The sequence below is a fragment of the Salvelinus fontinalis genome, chromosome 14 (assembly GCF_029448725.1).
Source record: "Salvelinus fontinalis isolate EN_2023a chromosome 14, ASM2944872v1, whole genome shotgun sequence".
Taxonomy (NCBI): domain Eukaryota; kingdom Metazoa; phylum Chordata; class Actinopteri; order Salmoniformes; family Salmonidae; genus Salvelinus; species Salvelinus fontinalis.
The window spans coordinates 47,679,032-47,696,080 of NC_074678.1; the positions used below are offsets into that span (position 1 = coordinate 47,679,032).

The 17,049-nt window shown below is 39.9% G+C and overlaps 2 protein-coding genes across 4 annotated transcripts in view; one reads left to right on the plus strand and one right to left on the minus strand.

The window, feature by feature from the left end:
- LOC129811032 (choline transporter-like protein 5-B) overlaps window positions 1-3,588 on the plus strand; it is a 61,350-nt gene extending 57,762 nt beyond the window's left edge. Inside the window, exon 23 of the mRNA XM_055862134.1 lies at window positions 117-3,588. Coding sequence (XP_055718109.1) covers window positions 117-241 — 125 coding nt within the window. The 3' untranslated portion in view covers window positions 242-3,588. The remainder of the gene's footprint in view (window positions 1-116) is intronic.
- Window positions 3,589-3,638: 50 nt separating this feature from the next.
- LOC129811033 (LIM/homeobox protein Lhx8-like) lies at window positions 3,639-16,619 on the minus strand. 3 transcript variants are annotated; one of them, XM_055862140.1, is made up of 9 exons: window positions 16,370-16,619; window positions 15,595-15,675; window positions 15,099-15,245; window positions 14,776-14,897; window positions 14,128-14,348; window positions 13,311-13,414; window positions 12,935-13,030; window positions 4,928-5,117; window positions 3,639-4,222 (listed from the first exon to the last, which is right to left on the minus strand). In XM_055862140.1, the coding sequence occupies exons 1-9, from the start codon at window positions 16,442-16,444 to the stop codon at window positions 4,143-4,145; spliced, it is 1,116 nt and encodes a 371-aa protein (XP_055718115.1). In that variant the 5' UTR covers window positions 16,445-16,619; the 3' UTR covers window positions 3,639-4,142. The 3 variants fall into 3 exon arrangements, with proteins under 3 accessions (XP_055718115.1, XP_055718113.1, XP_055718114.1); XM_055862138.1 differs by lacking the exon at window positions 15,595-15,675 and having other exon boundaries at window positions 3,643-4,222; XM_055862139.1 differs by lacking the exon at window positions 16,370-16,619 and having other exon boundaries at window positions 3,643-4,222; window positions 15,595-16,357.
- Between the last annotated feature and the right edge of the window lie 430 nt (window positions 16,620-17,049).

Consider the following 17,049-nt stretch of genomic DNA (forward strand, 5'->3'; position numbering starts at 1 on the left):
GTATTTCAAATAGATTTGGAGGAATATGACTGTGTTAGAGAATGTTTAATGGTAGGTTAAGGGGTATGTAACATAGTGTCTGTGGTATGTGACTGGCTGTGTGTTCCTGTCCTTAGTGGTGGATCTGGAGGTGAACAGCGGCTCTGCTGCCAGACCCTTCTACATGAGCAGCACCCTGAGGCAAATTCTCGACAAGAAGAACAGCAAGAGGAGGAAAGACAAGAGAGAGCGGGGAAGATGAGAAGAGAGGAACAGATACAGGGTGACTGGAGGAGACAGAGGCAGGAGAGGTGATGGAGATGGGGGAAGGCACCTGTGCATGATGTAGAGATGGAAGACAGACAATTCTAATCCTGGTCCATATTGTACCTGCTACCATTATTATTATGCTCTTTGGACATAATATGTGAATTGTCTTATCTTGCCTTACAGTACTTGGATGTACTAACGAACTATCACCATGAACAATGACAACAGTGCGGTTAGCTTAACTGTGGCCAAATCGTGCATTTTAAGGCAACGGCAAGTTCTTGGTTTTACCAATGTACTGTGAAGCACTTACTTGAGTGAACAGCGAAGTGTACATTTGTATAATAATAGGTTGCACCACATACTACCTGTCAGCAGGCCCATGTCACTGTATGCAGGAACTCAAACCAGCCACAAGATGGTACTCTTAAGGTGGACATCTTAAAGGTCCAGTACAGACGTTTTAAATCACGATATCATGTCTGGGTAACAATTAAGTACGTTACTGTGGTTTCAATTAAAGAGGTCAGAGAGAAACAAAAATAGCTTCTCAGCAAAAGAGCAATTTCTCAAGCAAGAATTATGCTAGGACTGTCTGGGACTGGTCTGAGTCGGGAGGGGAAAACCAGCTTTTATTGGCAGAGAGGTTAGGAACTCTCGTTCTTATTGGTCTATTAGCTCATTTGTCACCTGGTGATGTCACCAGGCAGGCCAAAACTCCATCCCACCAAAACAGGAAATATGAATGTTGACTGCACTGGGCCTTTTAAGAAAGGTTACACCAAGACAGCTGAGTGAACGGCTGCTTGGGTTAATACTGTACACGAAATGTCCGTAGTTACCATGTATAATTACGCTCTTCAAGCTCCTTGGAGCACTAACTTTTATTTTCTCCTATTGAGAAAGCTATTTGCCATACATTGTCCATTGTGCTAATGTCTCGTTGTAGCAACCTTCTAACTTGTCCAATTGTAAGTATGTAATAGCCCTACAATTAGGTGCTTCAGTAAGTGCCAAAGTGCAACGGAAATCAGCAGGAATGCAGCGTCGAGGACCCTTACCTGTATGTATTGGATTCTGGCCTCCATTGACCATAAAACGCACAGTGTTACAAATTATGTTTCCCTCTTGTATGCCATTCAAGGTTTTTGGTCTAAGGTCTTCGTCCCATTCCTTCTTTGTGCAACAGCACTGTGGGGACAGATAATGTGCCATTACTACGTCTGTCCCATAGTGGCATCACTGCCAGTATCAGAGATAGAGCATCCTTTTCCACTGGGATACAGTACAGTAGCACATGTCCATACCATTTTTGTTATTGAAATTTGACCTGTGTAAGGGCACAACAACCTCATGATCATGTAAATATGGAAGTAATGCATATCCGTGAATAATCTGAATGGATTACTACAGGCGCCTGTGCTTTCTTCTCTCCCTGTTATTGCCATGAAAGAACAGTCCTCCATTAATGCAACAATGCCAATAAACTATGACTATGCATATGCTATAGTATGTACAGTGCCTTCAGACAATATTCACACCCCTTGACTTTTTCCACATTTTGTTGTTACAAAGTGGGATTCAAATGGATTTAATTGTAATTTTTGTCAACGATCTACACTAAATAATCTGTAAGTGAAACAAATTGAGAGAATGCAAAGAGTGTGCAAAGCTGTCATCAAGGCAAAGGGTGGCTACTTTGAAGAATATCAAATATAAAATATATCTTGATTTGTTTAACACTTTTTGGGTTACTACATGATTCCACATGTGTTATTTCATAGTTTTGACGTCTTCACTACTATTCTACAATGTAGAAAATAGTCAAAATAAAGAAAAACCCCGGAATGAGTGGGTGTGTCCAAACTTTTGACTGGTACTGTAAGTGAATTATTGCAGACAGGATGCATGTTTTGTAATTTTTTTATTCTGTACAGGCTTCCTTCTTTTCACTCTGTCATTTAGGTTAGTATTGTGGTGTAACTACAATGTTGTTGATCCATTCTCAGTTTTCTCCTATCACAGCCATTAAACTCTAACTGTTTTAAAGTCACCATTGGCCTCATGGTGAAATTCCTAGCGGTTTCCTTCCTCTCCGGCCACTGAGTTAGGAAGGACGCCTGTATCTTTGTAGTGACTAGGTTTATTGATACACCACCTAAAGTGTAATGAATAATTGCACCATGCTAAAAGAGATATTCAATGTCTGTTTGTTTTTACATATCTACCAATAGGTGCCCTTCTCTGCGTGGCATTGGAAAACCTCCCTGGTGTTTGTGATTTAATCTGTGTTTTTAAATTCACTGCTCAACTGAGGGATCTTCAAGATAATTTAATGTTGGTACAGAGATGAGGTAGTCATTAAAGTACATTTTTACTCCTGAACTTTAGTTTTGCCATAAGGGGTTGAGTACTTATTGACTCAAGACATTTCAGCTTTTCATTTTTTATTATTTTGTAAACATTTCTAAAAACATAAGTCCACTTTGACATTATGGGGTATTGTGTGTAAGCCAGTGACACAAAATCTAAATGTAATCAAGTTTACATTCAGGCTGTAACACAACAACATGTGGAAAAGGCAAGGGGTGTGAATACTTTCTGAAGGCACTGTACAAGATGACAAAAGAATTTACAGTCTGTAGAGTCATTTATCTTTCTACTCACCCATTCATTTCCATCACCATGTGGTAGAACACTGTACCTTTGACAAATCAGATGAGGAGATCAATAAGAGGAATCCCTCCCTCCTTTGGGAAGTGAACTCTTTGGGTTTACCACAGTAAACACATGGTTAGTGTATGCCTTACATTCCCCTCTACCTCTCAAGGTCATCGCATGGACGGATCACAAACAGCACGGCGACAAGATGCTAAAAGACTCTTGCGGACAGAGTGCCTGACATGTCTGTGACTGATGCATGCAGTATGTCTACTCTATCTTCTCTCCAATGGTAGATTCCTAACTTCGTTCAGAGATTTTTTTTTTGTAAAGAATTTTGCATATCTATATTTTATTTTAAACGGTGAGTATGTATGAATGTTTGGACTGTATATAAGCATATTATTTAATAACAAGAATATTTGTTTGGGGTTTGCTTTAGTTTTTTTATTTTATAAATTGATGCTAATCAACCATTTGTGTCTTATTGAGTATATGGAGGTGCCTTCCATGCCATGTGTCATTCTCCAAAAATGTACATGACATTTATGACGTTGACTGAGTCCATTTCTCCCGTTTAGCTTTGCTTCATTGTGGTACTGTTGGTTGATGTTGTTGTGAGTAGAAACTGTCACTGTTCTATAAAGTAATTTTGTCAATAAACATTTATTTTCTTAATCACATACATTAAATACATGAAACAACAATAATTTAAATACTGATGTACAAATAATTCATAATTTAAGATAAACTTCACAATGGTTTGTCAATGGCAGTCTAGTTTCCCCCCTTAGATAAAAGATCGGCATCAAACTGTGGCACTTTGCAATAAATACACAAAGCTCTGTACACACTCCGGTTATCCAACTGATGTTTAAAGTATGACACAATAGTTGTGATGCAACTCATGTTTGTATTGTACAAAAAAGAGTTTGTACGCGCAAACATGTTTACTCAACCATTGTACTTGTGTAGTAATTGTGTATATATTTTTGGAAGGGGGGAAAAAACTGCTGTATCAACCGTTGTGACAAATGCATTGAACATCAGTTGTACAACCTAAGTGTGTATGGGGCTCCTTTCAGACAGATAAGGCTTCTAGCATGACCCTTACTGACAAGTCACATGAAATGTTACACTTAATTAATTTGTTAAGAAGAAACCTACTAGACTGAAGATCCCTGGTGGTGTGTGAGGCTCTGGCAAATTGTGTGCGTGTGTGTGTGTCTGGCTCAGGCGTGGGTCACAGGAAGGGAGGTCATGGCGTGGGGGGGCAGCAGGGGATGGAACAGCATAGACTGAGGGGAGTGCACTGTGGAGATAGAGGACAAGCATGAGACACTAATAATACATCCATCACTACTTTATAGTGCACTACTCTGGTCTTATAGGCCACATAGAGCTCTGGTCAAAAGTAGAGGCACTATATAGGGAATATGGTGCCATTAGGGACGTATCCCATATTGAAAACAAATGTTTCGTCAAACCCTAATATCTCTTCTATTAAATCTGTTTCTATAATTTCAGAAAACCAGAACTAAAATCTTGAGTAATTGGGTCAGATACTCGACCCATTCCAAAACGTTAAGCTTGAAATCATTGCTAGAAATACCCGCTCCCACTTTAAGCACCACCATCACCCAATCCTGATACGTCCAAATAACCAGTGGCAGAAAACCAGAGCACCGGAAATACGGCCTTTTTTAAGTCATCGCAACCCACAGTCTTTTGACAGACAAAACGTTAAATGATACCACTTATGTTCCAGCCTATCCAGAAGAGATTACTGCTCCTATAACTCTATTTGACTGCTAAACACACTGCAGCCCAGAGATATACTCATATGTCTTTCTATATGGCTCTGGTGCAGCCTATCGTATGTCCCAAATGGCACCCTATTCACTTTATAGTGCACTACGTTTGACCAGGGCTCATAGAGCCAAAAGGCAGTGCATTATAAAGGGACTAGGGTGCCATTTGGGACGCAAGCTATCTCGCAGGCTATCTCTCAGCTTACCATCGATGTAGGAGTGCAGCGCGGTGAGCATGGAGCCCTCTGGGGTGCCGTAGGCTGTGTACTGCAGCTCTTCTGGGGCTGGGGTGGGCTGGGAGTGGCGACCGGGCTGCAGGGAGGACAGGGGGGTGGCTGAGGAGTGGTTGGGGCTCACATGCTTCTTATGGCGTGCTCTGCAGTTCTGGAACCAAACCTGGATTGTATATAAGAAGTGTCATGTTTTAGTACTGGCATTCAATAGTGACACACTTAATTAACCCTCATACTTACTACCTACCAATGGGGTCATTTTCATGACTGTGTCAATCAACTTGTTCTTAATAAATCCATATAAATGTTTAGCGTTTCTGTATCAATATGGACCTTTGGGGTAATTTTGACCCCAGCCAAAAGGACCTAATTCTGCCTTTACACTCTTAGAAAAAAAGGTGCTAAGTAGAATCATACAGGGTTCTTCGCTTTGTCCCCATAGGGGAACCCTTTTTGGTGCTGGGTAGAATCCTTTGCAGAGGGTTCTAAAACCCTATATGTAGGGTTCTTCAAATAACCCCCTTTATATGGTTCTACCTAGAACTCTCTATGAAGGGTTCTAACAAGAATTTATCTTTGGAGAGTTCTTCCTAGAACCCTCTATAAACGGTTCCACCAGCCTTATTAGCCTTTAAAATTGTATTATTTATGACAATACATTACATACTGTACTGTATGTCATAAGGCCTTTATTTGAGGGCCTAGTTATACCCTAACACAGAGCTGTTAGGAATCCCCTGGTTTACAGGCCACAACAGGCCTGCAAGTCACATTGTGCTGGCTTGCAAAGTGATGTGTAATTCCTATTGGAATCCAGCCAGAGTTAGGGTATCCAACAAGTTGATTTGTTAATCACCCACAACCTGCATTCAGAATGACTGCCAGGGTAGGGAAGATTGAATACTGAGACTACCTCAATCATCTAAACTGTAACAACCATCTCAGTAACTGGTGCAATAAATCCAATTACTAACAGATTGGATTAGTTTAGAAAACAGTATGTTATTTATCTTTGTGTAGCATTACATTAATCAACCAATCAATGTGCATGGAAAAACACAGATATTACTTCAGCAATAAGGCTAAGGGCTGTTCTTATGTACGACGCAACACGGAGTGCTAGGACACAGCACTTAGCCGTGGTATATTGGCCATATTTCACAAACCCATGAGGTGCCTTATTGCTATTATAAACTGGTTACCAACATAATTAGAGCAATAAAAATAAAACTGTTGTCATACCGATGTTATACGATCTGATAAACCCCGGCTTTCAGCCAATCAGCATGCAGGGCTTGAACCACCCAGTTTACAAAGTAAAAGAAACAATTCTGAAAATCTCCCGGCAATAGAGCATGCTGGGAAATATAATTCATGGTTCTATGTGAAACCCTTCTTCCCTTCCAAACCTACCCTAACCACTGCGTTTAACCATGGAAAAAGGTGTGGGAATACGGATGAATATAAAAAGTGTAGTTATTCCCTCCGCAAGGCAATCAAACAAGCAGAAAGCCGGTATAGGGACCAAATGAATTTGCAATTCAACGGCTTAGACACGAGACATATGTGGCAGTGTCTACAGGAAATCACAGACTACAAAAGTAAAACCAGCCACGTCACTGACACAGACGTCACGCTTCCAGACAAACTAAACACCTTCTTTGCCCGCTTTAAGGATAATACAGTGCCACCGTCGCGGCCCGCTAACAAGAACTGTGCCCCCCCCCTCCCTCCGTTGCCAACGTGAGTAAAACATTTAAACGTGTTAATCCTCGCAGGGCAGCTGGCCCAGACGGCATCCCTAGCAGGCTGGTGTGTTTACGGATATATTCAATCGCTCCCTATCCCGGTCTGCTGTCCCACATGCTTCAAGATGGCAACCATTGTTCTTGTACCCAAGAAGGCAAAGATAACTGAATTAAATGACTACCGCCCCGTAGCACTCACTTCTATCATCATGAAGTGCTTTGAGAGACTAGTCAAGGATCATATCACCTCCACCTTACCGGCTACCCTAGACCCACTTCAGTTTGCATACCGCCCAACAGGTCCACAGACGATGCAATCGCCATCACACTGCACACTGTCCTAACCCATCTGGACAAAAGGAATACCTATGTAAGAATACTGTTCATTGACTACAGCTCAGCATTCAACACCATAGTACCCTCGAAGCTCATCATCAAGCTGGAGGCCCTGGGCCTCAACAACACCCTGTGCAATCGGGTCCTGGACTTTCTGATGGTCCGCCCCCAGGTGGTGAAAGTAGGAAACAACATCTCCACCTCGCTGACCCTCAACACTGGGGCCTCACAAGGGTGCGTGCTCAGCCCCCTCCCCTCCCTCAGCCCCCTGCACGTCTCCAACTCAATCATCAAGTTTGCAGACGACACAACAGTAGTGGGCTGGATTACCAACAACGATGAGACATCCTACAAGGAGGAGGTGAGGACACTCGGAGTGTGGTGTCAGGTGTCAGGAAAACAACTTCTCACTCAACGTCAACAAAACAAAGGAGATTATCGTGGACTTCAGGAAACAGCAGAGGGAGCACCCCCCTATCCACATCGAAGGGACAGCAGTGGAGAAAGTGGAAAGTTTTAGGTTCCTCTGTGTACACATCAACGACAAACTAAAATGGTCCACCCACACAGACAGTGTGGTGAAGAAGGCGCAACAGCACCTCTTCAACCTTAGGAGGCTAAAGAAATGTAGCTTATCACCCAAAACCCTGACTAACTTATACAGATCAACAATCGAGAGCATCCTGTCGGGCTGTATCACAGCCTGGTACAGCAACTGCTCCGCCCTCAACCGCAAGGCTCTCCAGAGGGTGGTGTGGTCTGCACAATGCATCACCGGGGGCAAACTACCTGCCCTCCATGACACCTACAGCACCCGATGTCACAGGAAGGCCAAAAATATCATCAAAGACAACAACCACTCGAGCCACTGCCTGTTCACTCCGCTACCATCCTGAAGGCGAGGTCGATACAGGTGCATCAAAGCTGGGGCAGAGAGACTGAAAAACAGCTTCTATCTCAAGGCCATCAGACTGTTATACAGTAATCGCTAACTCAGAGAGGCTGCTGCCTACATGGAGAACGAATCACTGGTCACTTTAAACAATGCCACTTTAAATAATGCCAATTTAATAATGTTTACATATCTTACACTTCTCATATCATATATATATATATATATATTGTATTTTATACCATCTATTGCACCTTGCCTATGCTGCTCAGTCATCGCTCATCCATATATTTATTTGTACATATTCTCATTCACAGGTAGTTGTTGGGGAGTTGTTAGATAACTTGTTAGATATTACTGCATCCAGAAGCACAAGCATTTCGCTGCACTCGCATTAACATCTGCTAACCATCTGTATGTGACCAATAACATTTGATTTGATTTGAAATAATCCTTCTTGCCTTCCAAAGAATCATCAAAGAACCTTTTTTTCTTTCTTCCAAAACCAGTTCTTAATATGTTAAAGGTTCTTGGTAGAACCCTGTGCCGTACAAAGAACCCTTGACTTCCGAAAAGGGTTCTTCTGATCAAAAATGTTATTGGTAGAACCCTATCCCTCCGCAAAGAACCCTTATGGAACTATTTGGAACTATCCCCCCCCCCCCTCCCACCAGAGAGTGGAGGGGGGACCTGTATCAGTGATTTTGACCAGATAGACCGATCATCTGCCGAGATATAGCACATCATGTGCTCTTGCCTGAAATTGTACTTTTCTATACCACGTTTCGTACGACTGTGTACAAAAGAAAAAGTGTTGGGGTTTTTTGCAATAAAAATCTGCCAATGGTATACAACATCTGTCAATGGTATAAATATTTGATAGAACTGCAATACAGAACTCAGAAACACTCTGAATCTACAGAGAGCTGTATTGGTGTGTTTTCTATGAAAAGTAGTTATTCTAGGCCAAGTCTAAAAATATATATTTTTTTGTATCCAGGTTTCTTTGGAGACATAATATTTATTTATACATACGGTATCATCCGTGGGTGGAGGGGGACCTGTATCAGTGATTTTGACCAGATAGACAGATCACCTGCAGATATGGAGCACCTTATGTACTGTCCTATGGTTATACCTAGTTATAACTATGTATGACACTGTACAAAATCAAAATCACCTTACATATATGCTTAGTTGCAGTCAAAACAGCTCATAAAAGTATTTCAGTGGTATGAATACTTGGTAGAACTGTAACACAGAAACCAGCAACCCTCTAAATGTATACAGTGCATTCGGAAAGTATTCAGACCCCTTGACTTTTTCCACATTTTGTTACGTTACAGTCTTATTCTAAAATTGATTACATACAAATAAAAATCCTCATCAATCTACACACAATACCCCATAATGACAAAGAAAAAAATGTTTTTTAGAAATGTTAGAAAATGTATTACAATTAAAAAACAGAAATACCTTGTTTACATAAGTTTTCAGACCCTTTGCTATGAGACTCGAAATTAATCTCAGGTGCATCCTGTTTCCATTGATCATCCTTGAGATGTTTCTACAACTTGATTGGAGTCCACCTGTGGTAAATTCAATTGATTGGACATGATTTGGAAAGGCACACGCCTGTCTATATAAGGTCCCACAGTTGACAGTGGACGTCAGTGCAAAAACCAAGCCACGAGGTCGAAGGAATTGTCCATAGACCTCCGAGACAGGATAGTGTCGAGGCACAGATCTGGGGAAGGGTACGATAAAGTTTCTGCAGCATTGAAGGTCCCCAAGAATACAGTGGCCTCCGTCATTCTTAAATTGAAGAAGTTTGGAACCACCAAGACTCTTCCTACAGCTGGCCAACCAGCCAAACTGAGCAATCGAGGGAGAAGCGCCTTGGTCAGTCGAGGTGACCAATAACCCAATGGTCATTCTGACAGAGCTCCAGAGTTCCTCTGTGGAGATGGGAGTGCCTTCCAGAAGGACAACCATCTCTGCAGCACTCCACCAATCAGGCCTTTATGGTACAGTTGTGAAATGGATGCCATTCCTCAGTAAAGGCACATGACAGCCCTCTTGGAGTTTGCCAAAAGGCCCTTAAAGACTCTCAGACCATGAGAAACAAGATTCTCTGGTCTGATGAAACCAAGATTGAACTCTTTGTCCTGAATGCCAAGCGCCACGTCTGGAGGAAACCCGGCACCATCCCTACGGTGAAGCATGGAGGTGGCAGCATCATGCTGTGGGGATGTTTTTCAGAGGCAGGGACTGGGACACCAGTCGGGATTGAGGGAAAGATGAACGGGGCAAAGTACAGAGAGATTCTTGATGAAAACCTTCTCCAGAGCACTCAGGACCTCAGACTGGGGCGAAGGTTCACCTTCCAACAGGACAACGACCCTAAGCACACAGCCAAGACAACGCAAGAGTGGCTTCGGGACAAGTCCCTGAATGTCCTTGAGTGGCCCAGCCAGAGCCCGGAATTGAACCCGATCGAACATCTATGGAGAGACCTGAAAATAGCTGTGCAGCGACACTCCCCATCCAACCTGACAGAGCTTGAGAGGATCTGCAGAGAAGAATGGGAGAAACACCCCAAATACAGGTGTGCCAAGCTTGTAGCGTCATACCCAAGAAGACTCGAGGCTGTAATCGCTGCCAAAGGTGCTTCAACAAAGTACTGAGTAAAGAGTCTGAATACTTTTGTAAATGTGTTATTTCAGGTTTTTTTTATTTTATACATTTGCAAACATTTCTAAACCTGATTTTGCTTTGTCATTATGGGGTATTGTGTGTAGATTGGTGAGGGGGAAAACGATTTCATCAATTTTAGAATAAGGCTGTAATGTAACAAAATGTGGAAAAAGTCAAGGGTTCTGAATACACTGTACATAGTGCTGTATTGGTGTTTACTCTCTGAAAAATGAAAAAAAAAAGTATTACTTGGGAAATGTTATATAATTCATTTGGTTTGAAGTGACTTTTAGGATTTAGGCATGCTTTTTGAAGCCTCCTGCCATAGATAGGTACTACCACTCCCATTGTTTCACTATCTGTGATGCTAATGCTGGCTGTGGGGTAAGTACTTAAAGAAAACTATACCATATTCATGGTCGTGGTCTCTCAGGATCAATGGATGAATAAATGTTTGTCAATAAAATTAAGTATATTTCGAATTTTAGTGTTGTTTTTTACCACATAAATATGACGTAATTAGTATTTACTTAAAACTTTTAAAAACGAAATGATACTACAATGAACTGACGCTAAATCTGATTTTTTTGTACTGACAGTGCCTTCAGAAAGTATTCACACCCCTTGACTTTTTCCACATTTTGTTGTGTTACAGCCTGAATTTAAAATGGATCAAATTGAGATGTTGTGGCCTACACAGAATACCCCATAGTGTCAAAGTGGAATTATGTTTTTCAAAATTTGTACAAATTAATAAGAAATTCAAAACTGTAAAGTCAATAAGTATTCAACCCCTTTGTTATGGCAAGCCTAATATGTTCATGGGGTAAAAATTTGCTTAACGTTTCACATAATAAGTTGGACTCACTCTGTATGCAAGAATAGTGTTTAACATACTTTTTTAATGACTACCTCATCTCTGTACCCCACACATACGATTATTTTTAGGTCCATCAGTCGAGCAGTGAATTCCAAACACAGATTCAATCACATAGACCAGGGAGGTTTTCCAATGCATCGCAGAAGGGCGCCTATTGGTAGATATGTGTAAAAAAAAAAAAAAAAGCAGACACTGAATATCCCTTTGAGCATGGTAAAGTTATTCATTACACTTTGTATGGTGTATCAATATACCCAGTCACTACAAAGATACAGGTGTCCTTCCTAACTCAGTTGCCAGAGAGGAAGGAAAACGCTCAGGGATTTCACCATGAGGCCAATGGTGACTTTAAGACAGTTACAGAGTCTTTCAGGATAAAAAAGAAGTGGAATGGAGCTAAGGACAGGCAAAATCCTAGAGGAAAACCTGGTTCAGTCTGCTTTCCACCAGACACCTTTCAGCAGGACAATAACCTAAAAAAACAGGCCAAATCTACACTGGAGTTACTTACCAAAAAGACAGTGAATGTTCCAAAGTGGCCGAGTTAAAGTTTTGTCTTAAATCGGCTTGAAAATATATGTCAAGATCTGAAAATCGTTTTCTAGCATTGATCAACAACCAACTTGACAGAGCTTAAAGAATTTTGAACAGAATAAAGGGTAAATGTTGCACAATTCAGGAGTGGAAAGCTCTTAGAGGCTTACCCAGAAAGACTCACAGCTCTAATTGCTGCCAAAGGTGATTCTAACATGTATTGACTCAGGGGGTTGAATACTTATCTAATCAAGATATATTAGTGTTTTAAGTTTCACGAATAGTTTACAAATGTTAGAATTTTTCTACCACTTTGACATCAGAGAGTATTTTGTGTAGATCGTTGACAAAAAAATACAATTAAATCAATTTTAATCCCATTTTGTAACACAACAAAATGTTGAAAAAGTAAAGGTGTGTGAATACTTTCTGAAGGCACTGTATGTGGATTGTACTTTGGAAATATTATATATATATATATATATATATATATATTTATATAAATATATATTTAATATTTTCCTCCACTTTGACATTAGAGAGTATTTTGTGTAGATCGTTGACAAAAAAATGAGAATTAAATCAATTATATATATATATATATTTCCAAAGTACAATCCACATACAGTGCCTTCAGAAAGTATTCACACACCTTTACTTTTTCAACATTTTGTTGTGTTACAAAGTGGGATTAAAATTGATTTAATTGTCATTTTTTTGTCAACAATCCAAACAAAATACTCTCTACAGTCAAAGTGGTAGAAAATATTATATATATTTATATATATATATATATATATATATATATATATATATATATATATATATATATATATATATATCCTATGTTGATTAAGGCATGCGTTGATTAGAACTGTGTATGAATATCTAACCTGTATGACTCTCCTACTCAGGCCTGTCTGCTCTGCCAGCTTCTGCAGGGTCTGGGCATCTGGGTTGTTGTCCTGGGCAAACTGGGCCTGCATCACCTGGAGGGATCATAAGTTCTAAAGAGGTCAATCACAGGTCAATCACATCCATTGTTCCTCACTTGGCCTGAACCCATTGACTGGGGACAGTCAGACACTATTGACAATTAATGCTTGTCAAGCAGAATTTATGCTCCCATTAAGATTTTAAATCTCAATAGAACAAACCTGTGGCATTAATCCATATTGAACCAAAATTCAATATCCAGCTATCTCACAATGCTATGTAATATATATTGTGGCTATGTTTGGGAGAGATTGACAGGACGGTGATACTCACCTGTAATTGGTCAGCGGTGAAGCTGGTGCGCGCTCTTTTCGACGGCTTGGGCTGATTCACTTCCTGTTCTGTTGGCATCGCCCCCTCTAGGTTCACACCATTTCCTAGTTAAAGATGATGGATCTCCTTAATTAATGAGCTCATAATCATGATACTCGACATGGCAAGCGTAAGACAACAATATTAAAGCTTATCTTGTTTATTGACACCAAATGGCTTCTTATCTGAGAAATGGGAAGTTACTTTGTTCCCTATCAGAGACAATAGGCAGTTTTTACATTTTTGAATCAATTGACAATCTAATTTAGGCTGTTTTATTATAAATGTCAAGGGGCTTTATCTTTTGGTTGATGTATTTTACAGTATAGTAAAGGTATACATATATATGACCAATTTGACCAGAAATTATGAATCAAAGACAATGCATCCATTGTATTGTTATTTCCTCAGTGGTTTCCAGAACGTATTAACAAACATAATACAATATACATTGTTGAAAGATTGCGAGCTGCTGGTGCAGTCGTTCTCCAGGCACCACATTAAGCATTGCTTTATTCCGGCATAGGTAGACATATCAGAAATTTAAGTAAGAAACACTTTCAACATTATCTATTTTGTTAGTACTACTTATTTAGGCTCCACTTGACCTATGTTGATAATAAATAAGCATTAGTATATTTTTTAATTGCAGCAAAAATGCAGCAAAGATTGCTGCATTTTATAATGAGTTATTCGATTTATTTTCTATCATAATTCAGGTCGCTATACCAGTATAAGTTGTTCTAATATTTGTATTACTCTGCTACAGAATGCTCACCTTTCTCCACGGCCCGTTTCAGGTTGTCCAGCATACAGTCGTAGTGGACACGACACAGCACCTTCTCCTCCACCAGGGCAAACTCTTCCCCCGTGGACAGCTGCCTCTTACAGGAGAAACAGGCGAAACACGCCAGGTGGTACACGTTGCCCTTCGCCCGGCGGACCCAGTCTGTAGAGTGGATATTTCGACCGCAGCACGCGCACCATGTTCCATATCTTCTGCAATAAATAGTCTACAGGTTTTAATAGTCAGGTAAATACTTGCCATTTTGGTTAGATGGTGGTTTAGCCGTGGAATTAAATGCTAAATCAAATAAAAGGACATCATAAAAAGCATATTGACTTATCCCCCCCTCCTCTCCGCTGTAACTATTCCCAAGGTCGTTGCTGTAAATGAGAATATGTTCTCAGTCAATTTACATGTTAAAATAAGGGTAAAATATATATATTTTTAAATGTAGCCGCAACATGCTATCCAATCTTGTAAATAACATGTTACAAATAAATTATAATATGTTTATTTATTGGTTTATTATTTAGGCCAAATACGATGACGTGAACACGCAAACAAATGCCTTAAATTCAAAACAAAACAAAAAAGCCACTCTATTTTATTGGATATGTATTCACGAACAATTTCAAATACCTAAAGTAGTCCAATTTGCAAAAGACCTCTTTTTCTTTGATGTAACAACTTGTATGACTGCCAAGCGATGTTTGGCACACGCTACAGGAGAGACAACGCACATGCCAGCACAGGTCGTTAACCTATGAAAAAAAAACATACAATAATGAAATAACAAGAATATTCTTACGTTATTTAGTAGTAGGCTAATGCTAATAGAAAAATAGCCTATTGTTGTACAGTAAGTCGACTAAAATCAATACAAAAAGGTACAAGCTATGCACGAAAATGACCACCCAAAGAAAATGTGAAACGTTGCAACAAGATGCAATCACAAATGTTACCTTCAGCAAGTATTTATCCAAAATGTCCTCGCTGCAACTTGCACAAACAGTTCTACCCAACAGAGGTGCAGACACCATCGCCTGTAGCGACGGGGAGGATGAGCCGAGGGAGCAGGAATCGTCACCCAAGACTTCCACCGGTGTGCCCTGAATAGAACAACATACCGCGGTTAAGACGCAGGTTCTGCCTAATATTACTTTATACACCTGCTAACAAAAACTTTGGCGCAAATTACGCATTGGTGCCAATTACTAATGCGGGAATTAGACGTCTCAGGTTATCCGCTCCATTCCAATTATTATTATTATTTGCTAAATTACTTATTTTTTTAAAGATTTTGACAGGCTCATGCGATTGAAACAAAACAAACAAACATCTCTACCTTTATAACTTTAAAAAAAATCGCATGTGAGTAGCCTAACGCATGGTGAATTTGTTAGCAAAAAATATTTTTAGTTTTCAAATTATTCATTAGATCAAATGAGGAAATTTTACCATTCGAATTTCTCTCCTGCCCTCTCTCCACCTGCTGATAACCTCTACGTCGCCTTTGCAATCTTCACACATGACCACAAGCTATAGGAACAGGGGATTTTGGTCTGTCACACTCAGCGGCTTTAAAAAAAAAACTCCCCAAGCTACATCCCATAACTATCATCCTCTTCACCTTTTAACATGACAACCCTAGCGATTATCAAAATTACATTTAAAAAGGGAAGGATAGCCATTACTTTAAAAAAAAACAGCCGACACTTGAGGTAATAGTTATCAAATGTGCATTATGCTCTTGAGATTTGCATTTGGGGATTTTGAACTGCTTAGCACATCGCTTGACTCCCCAACGTATCAATTTCGCATGTCAATCAAAACCAGCGCGAGGTAGACAGGGAAAGGGAATTGATTTATTTAATAACACCAATTAATTTTGACACAAACGTTTGCCCGGGACAACCTAAAGGTGAAGAGCTCTCATTAACTACTTGAGTCTTAATTGCTGAATATTTAGGAAGTGAAAACACTGAACCTGCCGCTATAGAAGACGGACAATATAATATTGACAGGTATAATTGGCAAAGTAATTTCAAGCAATTCTATTTCAACCCCTTTTGTTGTCATTTTGCGCACTTTTTTTTACAATACACCTATAGCTATATCTTTGCAGGCTGCGGTGAAAGGAAGGCACAATTCTTGTTCCGATGAAAGCAGAATCTTTGACTCGTCCTTTTCTTTTTTAAGTAGGTTAGTCCTAGGCTAGAAAAACAGAACTTACCCCATCGTTGGAAACGTTTTCATTCTCATCAACAACATTGCAACATTCTAATTTCTGTTCACTTTTCCAGTGCATTTAAAGTGTAATTATCGGTAGTGCACTAAACAACCCAACAGCAACTTCCTGACAGTTTCAAATGTCAATATCCCTTTCAAGAGTAGTTAAATTTGTGGTAAGATTATTCCTTTTGTCTCCTTCGACTCCGAGAATAGCCTACTTATAGATTTAGCCTATACCAACCCAGGAGGTTTTGTTTTCTTGAGGGAGGGACATAATTCATATTTCCCTGTCTGCTTTGGCCGCGCCTACCGCGACTCAAATATTCACTATCGTAAAAAAAAAATAAAAAAAAATAGACCTACTGTATAGGCCTAAGAGGAGGAAAATGCCATTCAATGGCATATAATTAACCCCAATGGAGTATTATAATTGGTGCCATTGTTTTTGAGCATTTGATAGCCTATGTAAAGGCATGCAAGTGTATGCCGAAGTGGTTATTTCGAATTAAACCACTTTCGATTCAAATTCGTTTTTATGAAACTGCACAGAATATTTTGAGCATAAACAATGAAACGACAGGCTAGGCCGTGTGCGTATTTGATTTTATAGCATGGGCATTTGACAATACAACATTTATTTAAATGAATTGGTAATGAAAGGCTGGTTGTATAGTATCTGAA

What these genes read in the sequence shown, in the direction of transcription:
- LOC129811033 (XM_055862140.1), bottom strand. Translation starts at nt 16,444, where the DNA reads ATGCACTGGAAAAGTGAACAGAAATTAGAATGTTGCAATGTTGTTGAT. An exon ending in TGCAAATTGGACTACTTTAG is followed by an intron (nt 14,349 to 14,775) that starts GTATTTGAAATT and finishes TATTTATTGCAG; the next exon opens with AAGATATGGAACATGGTGCG. An exon ending in GAAACGGGCCGTGGAGAAAG is followed by an intron (nt 13,415 to 14,127) that starts GTGAGCATTCTG and finishes ATCTTTAACTAG; the next exon opens with GAAATGGTGTGAACCTAGAG.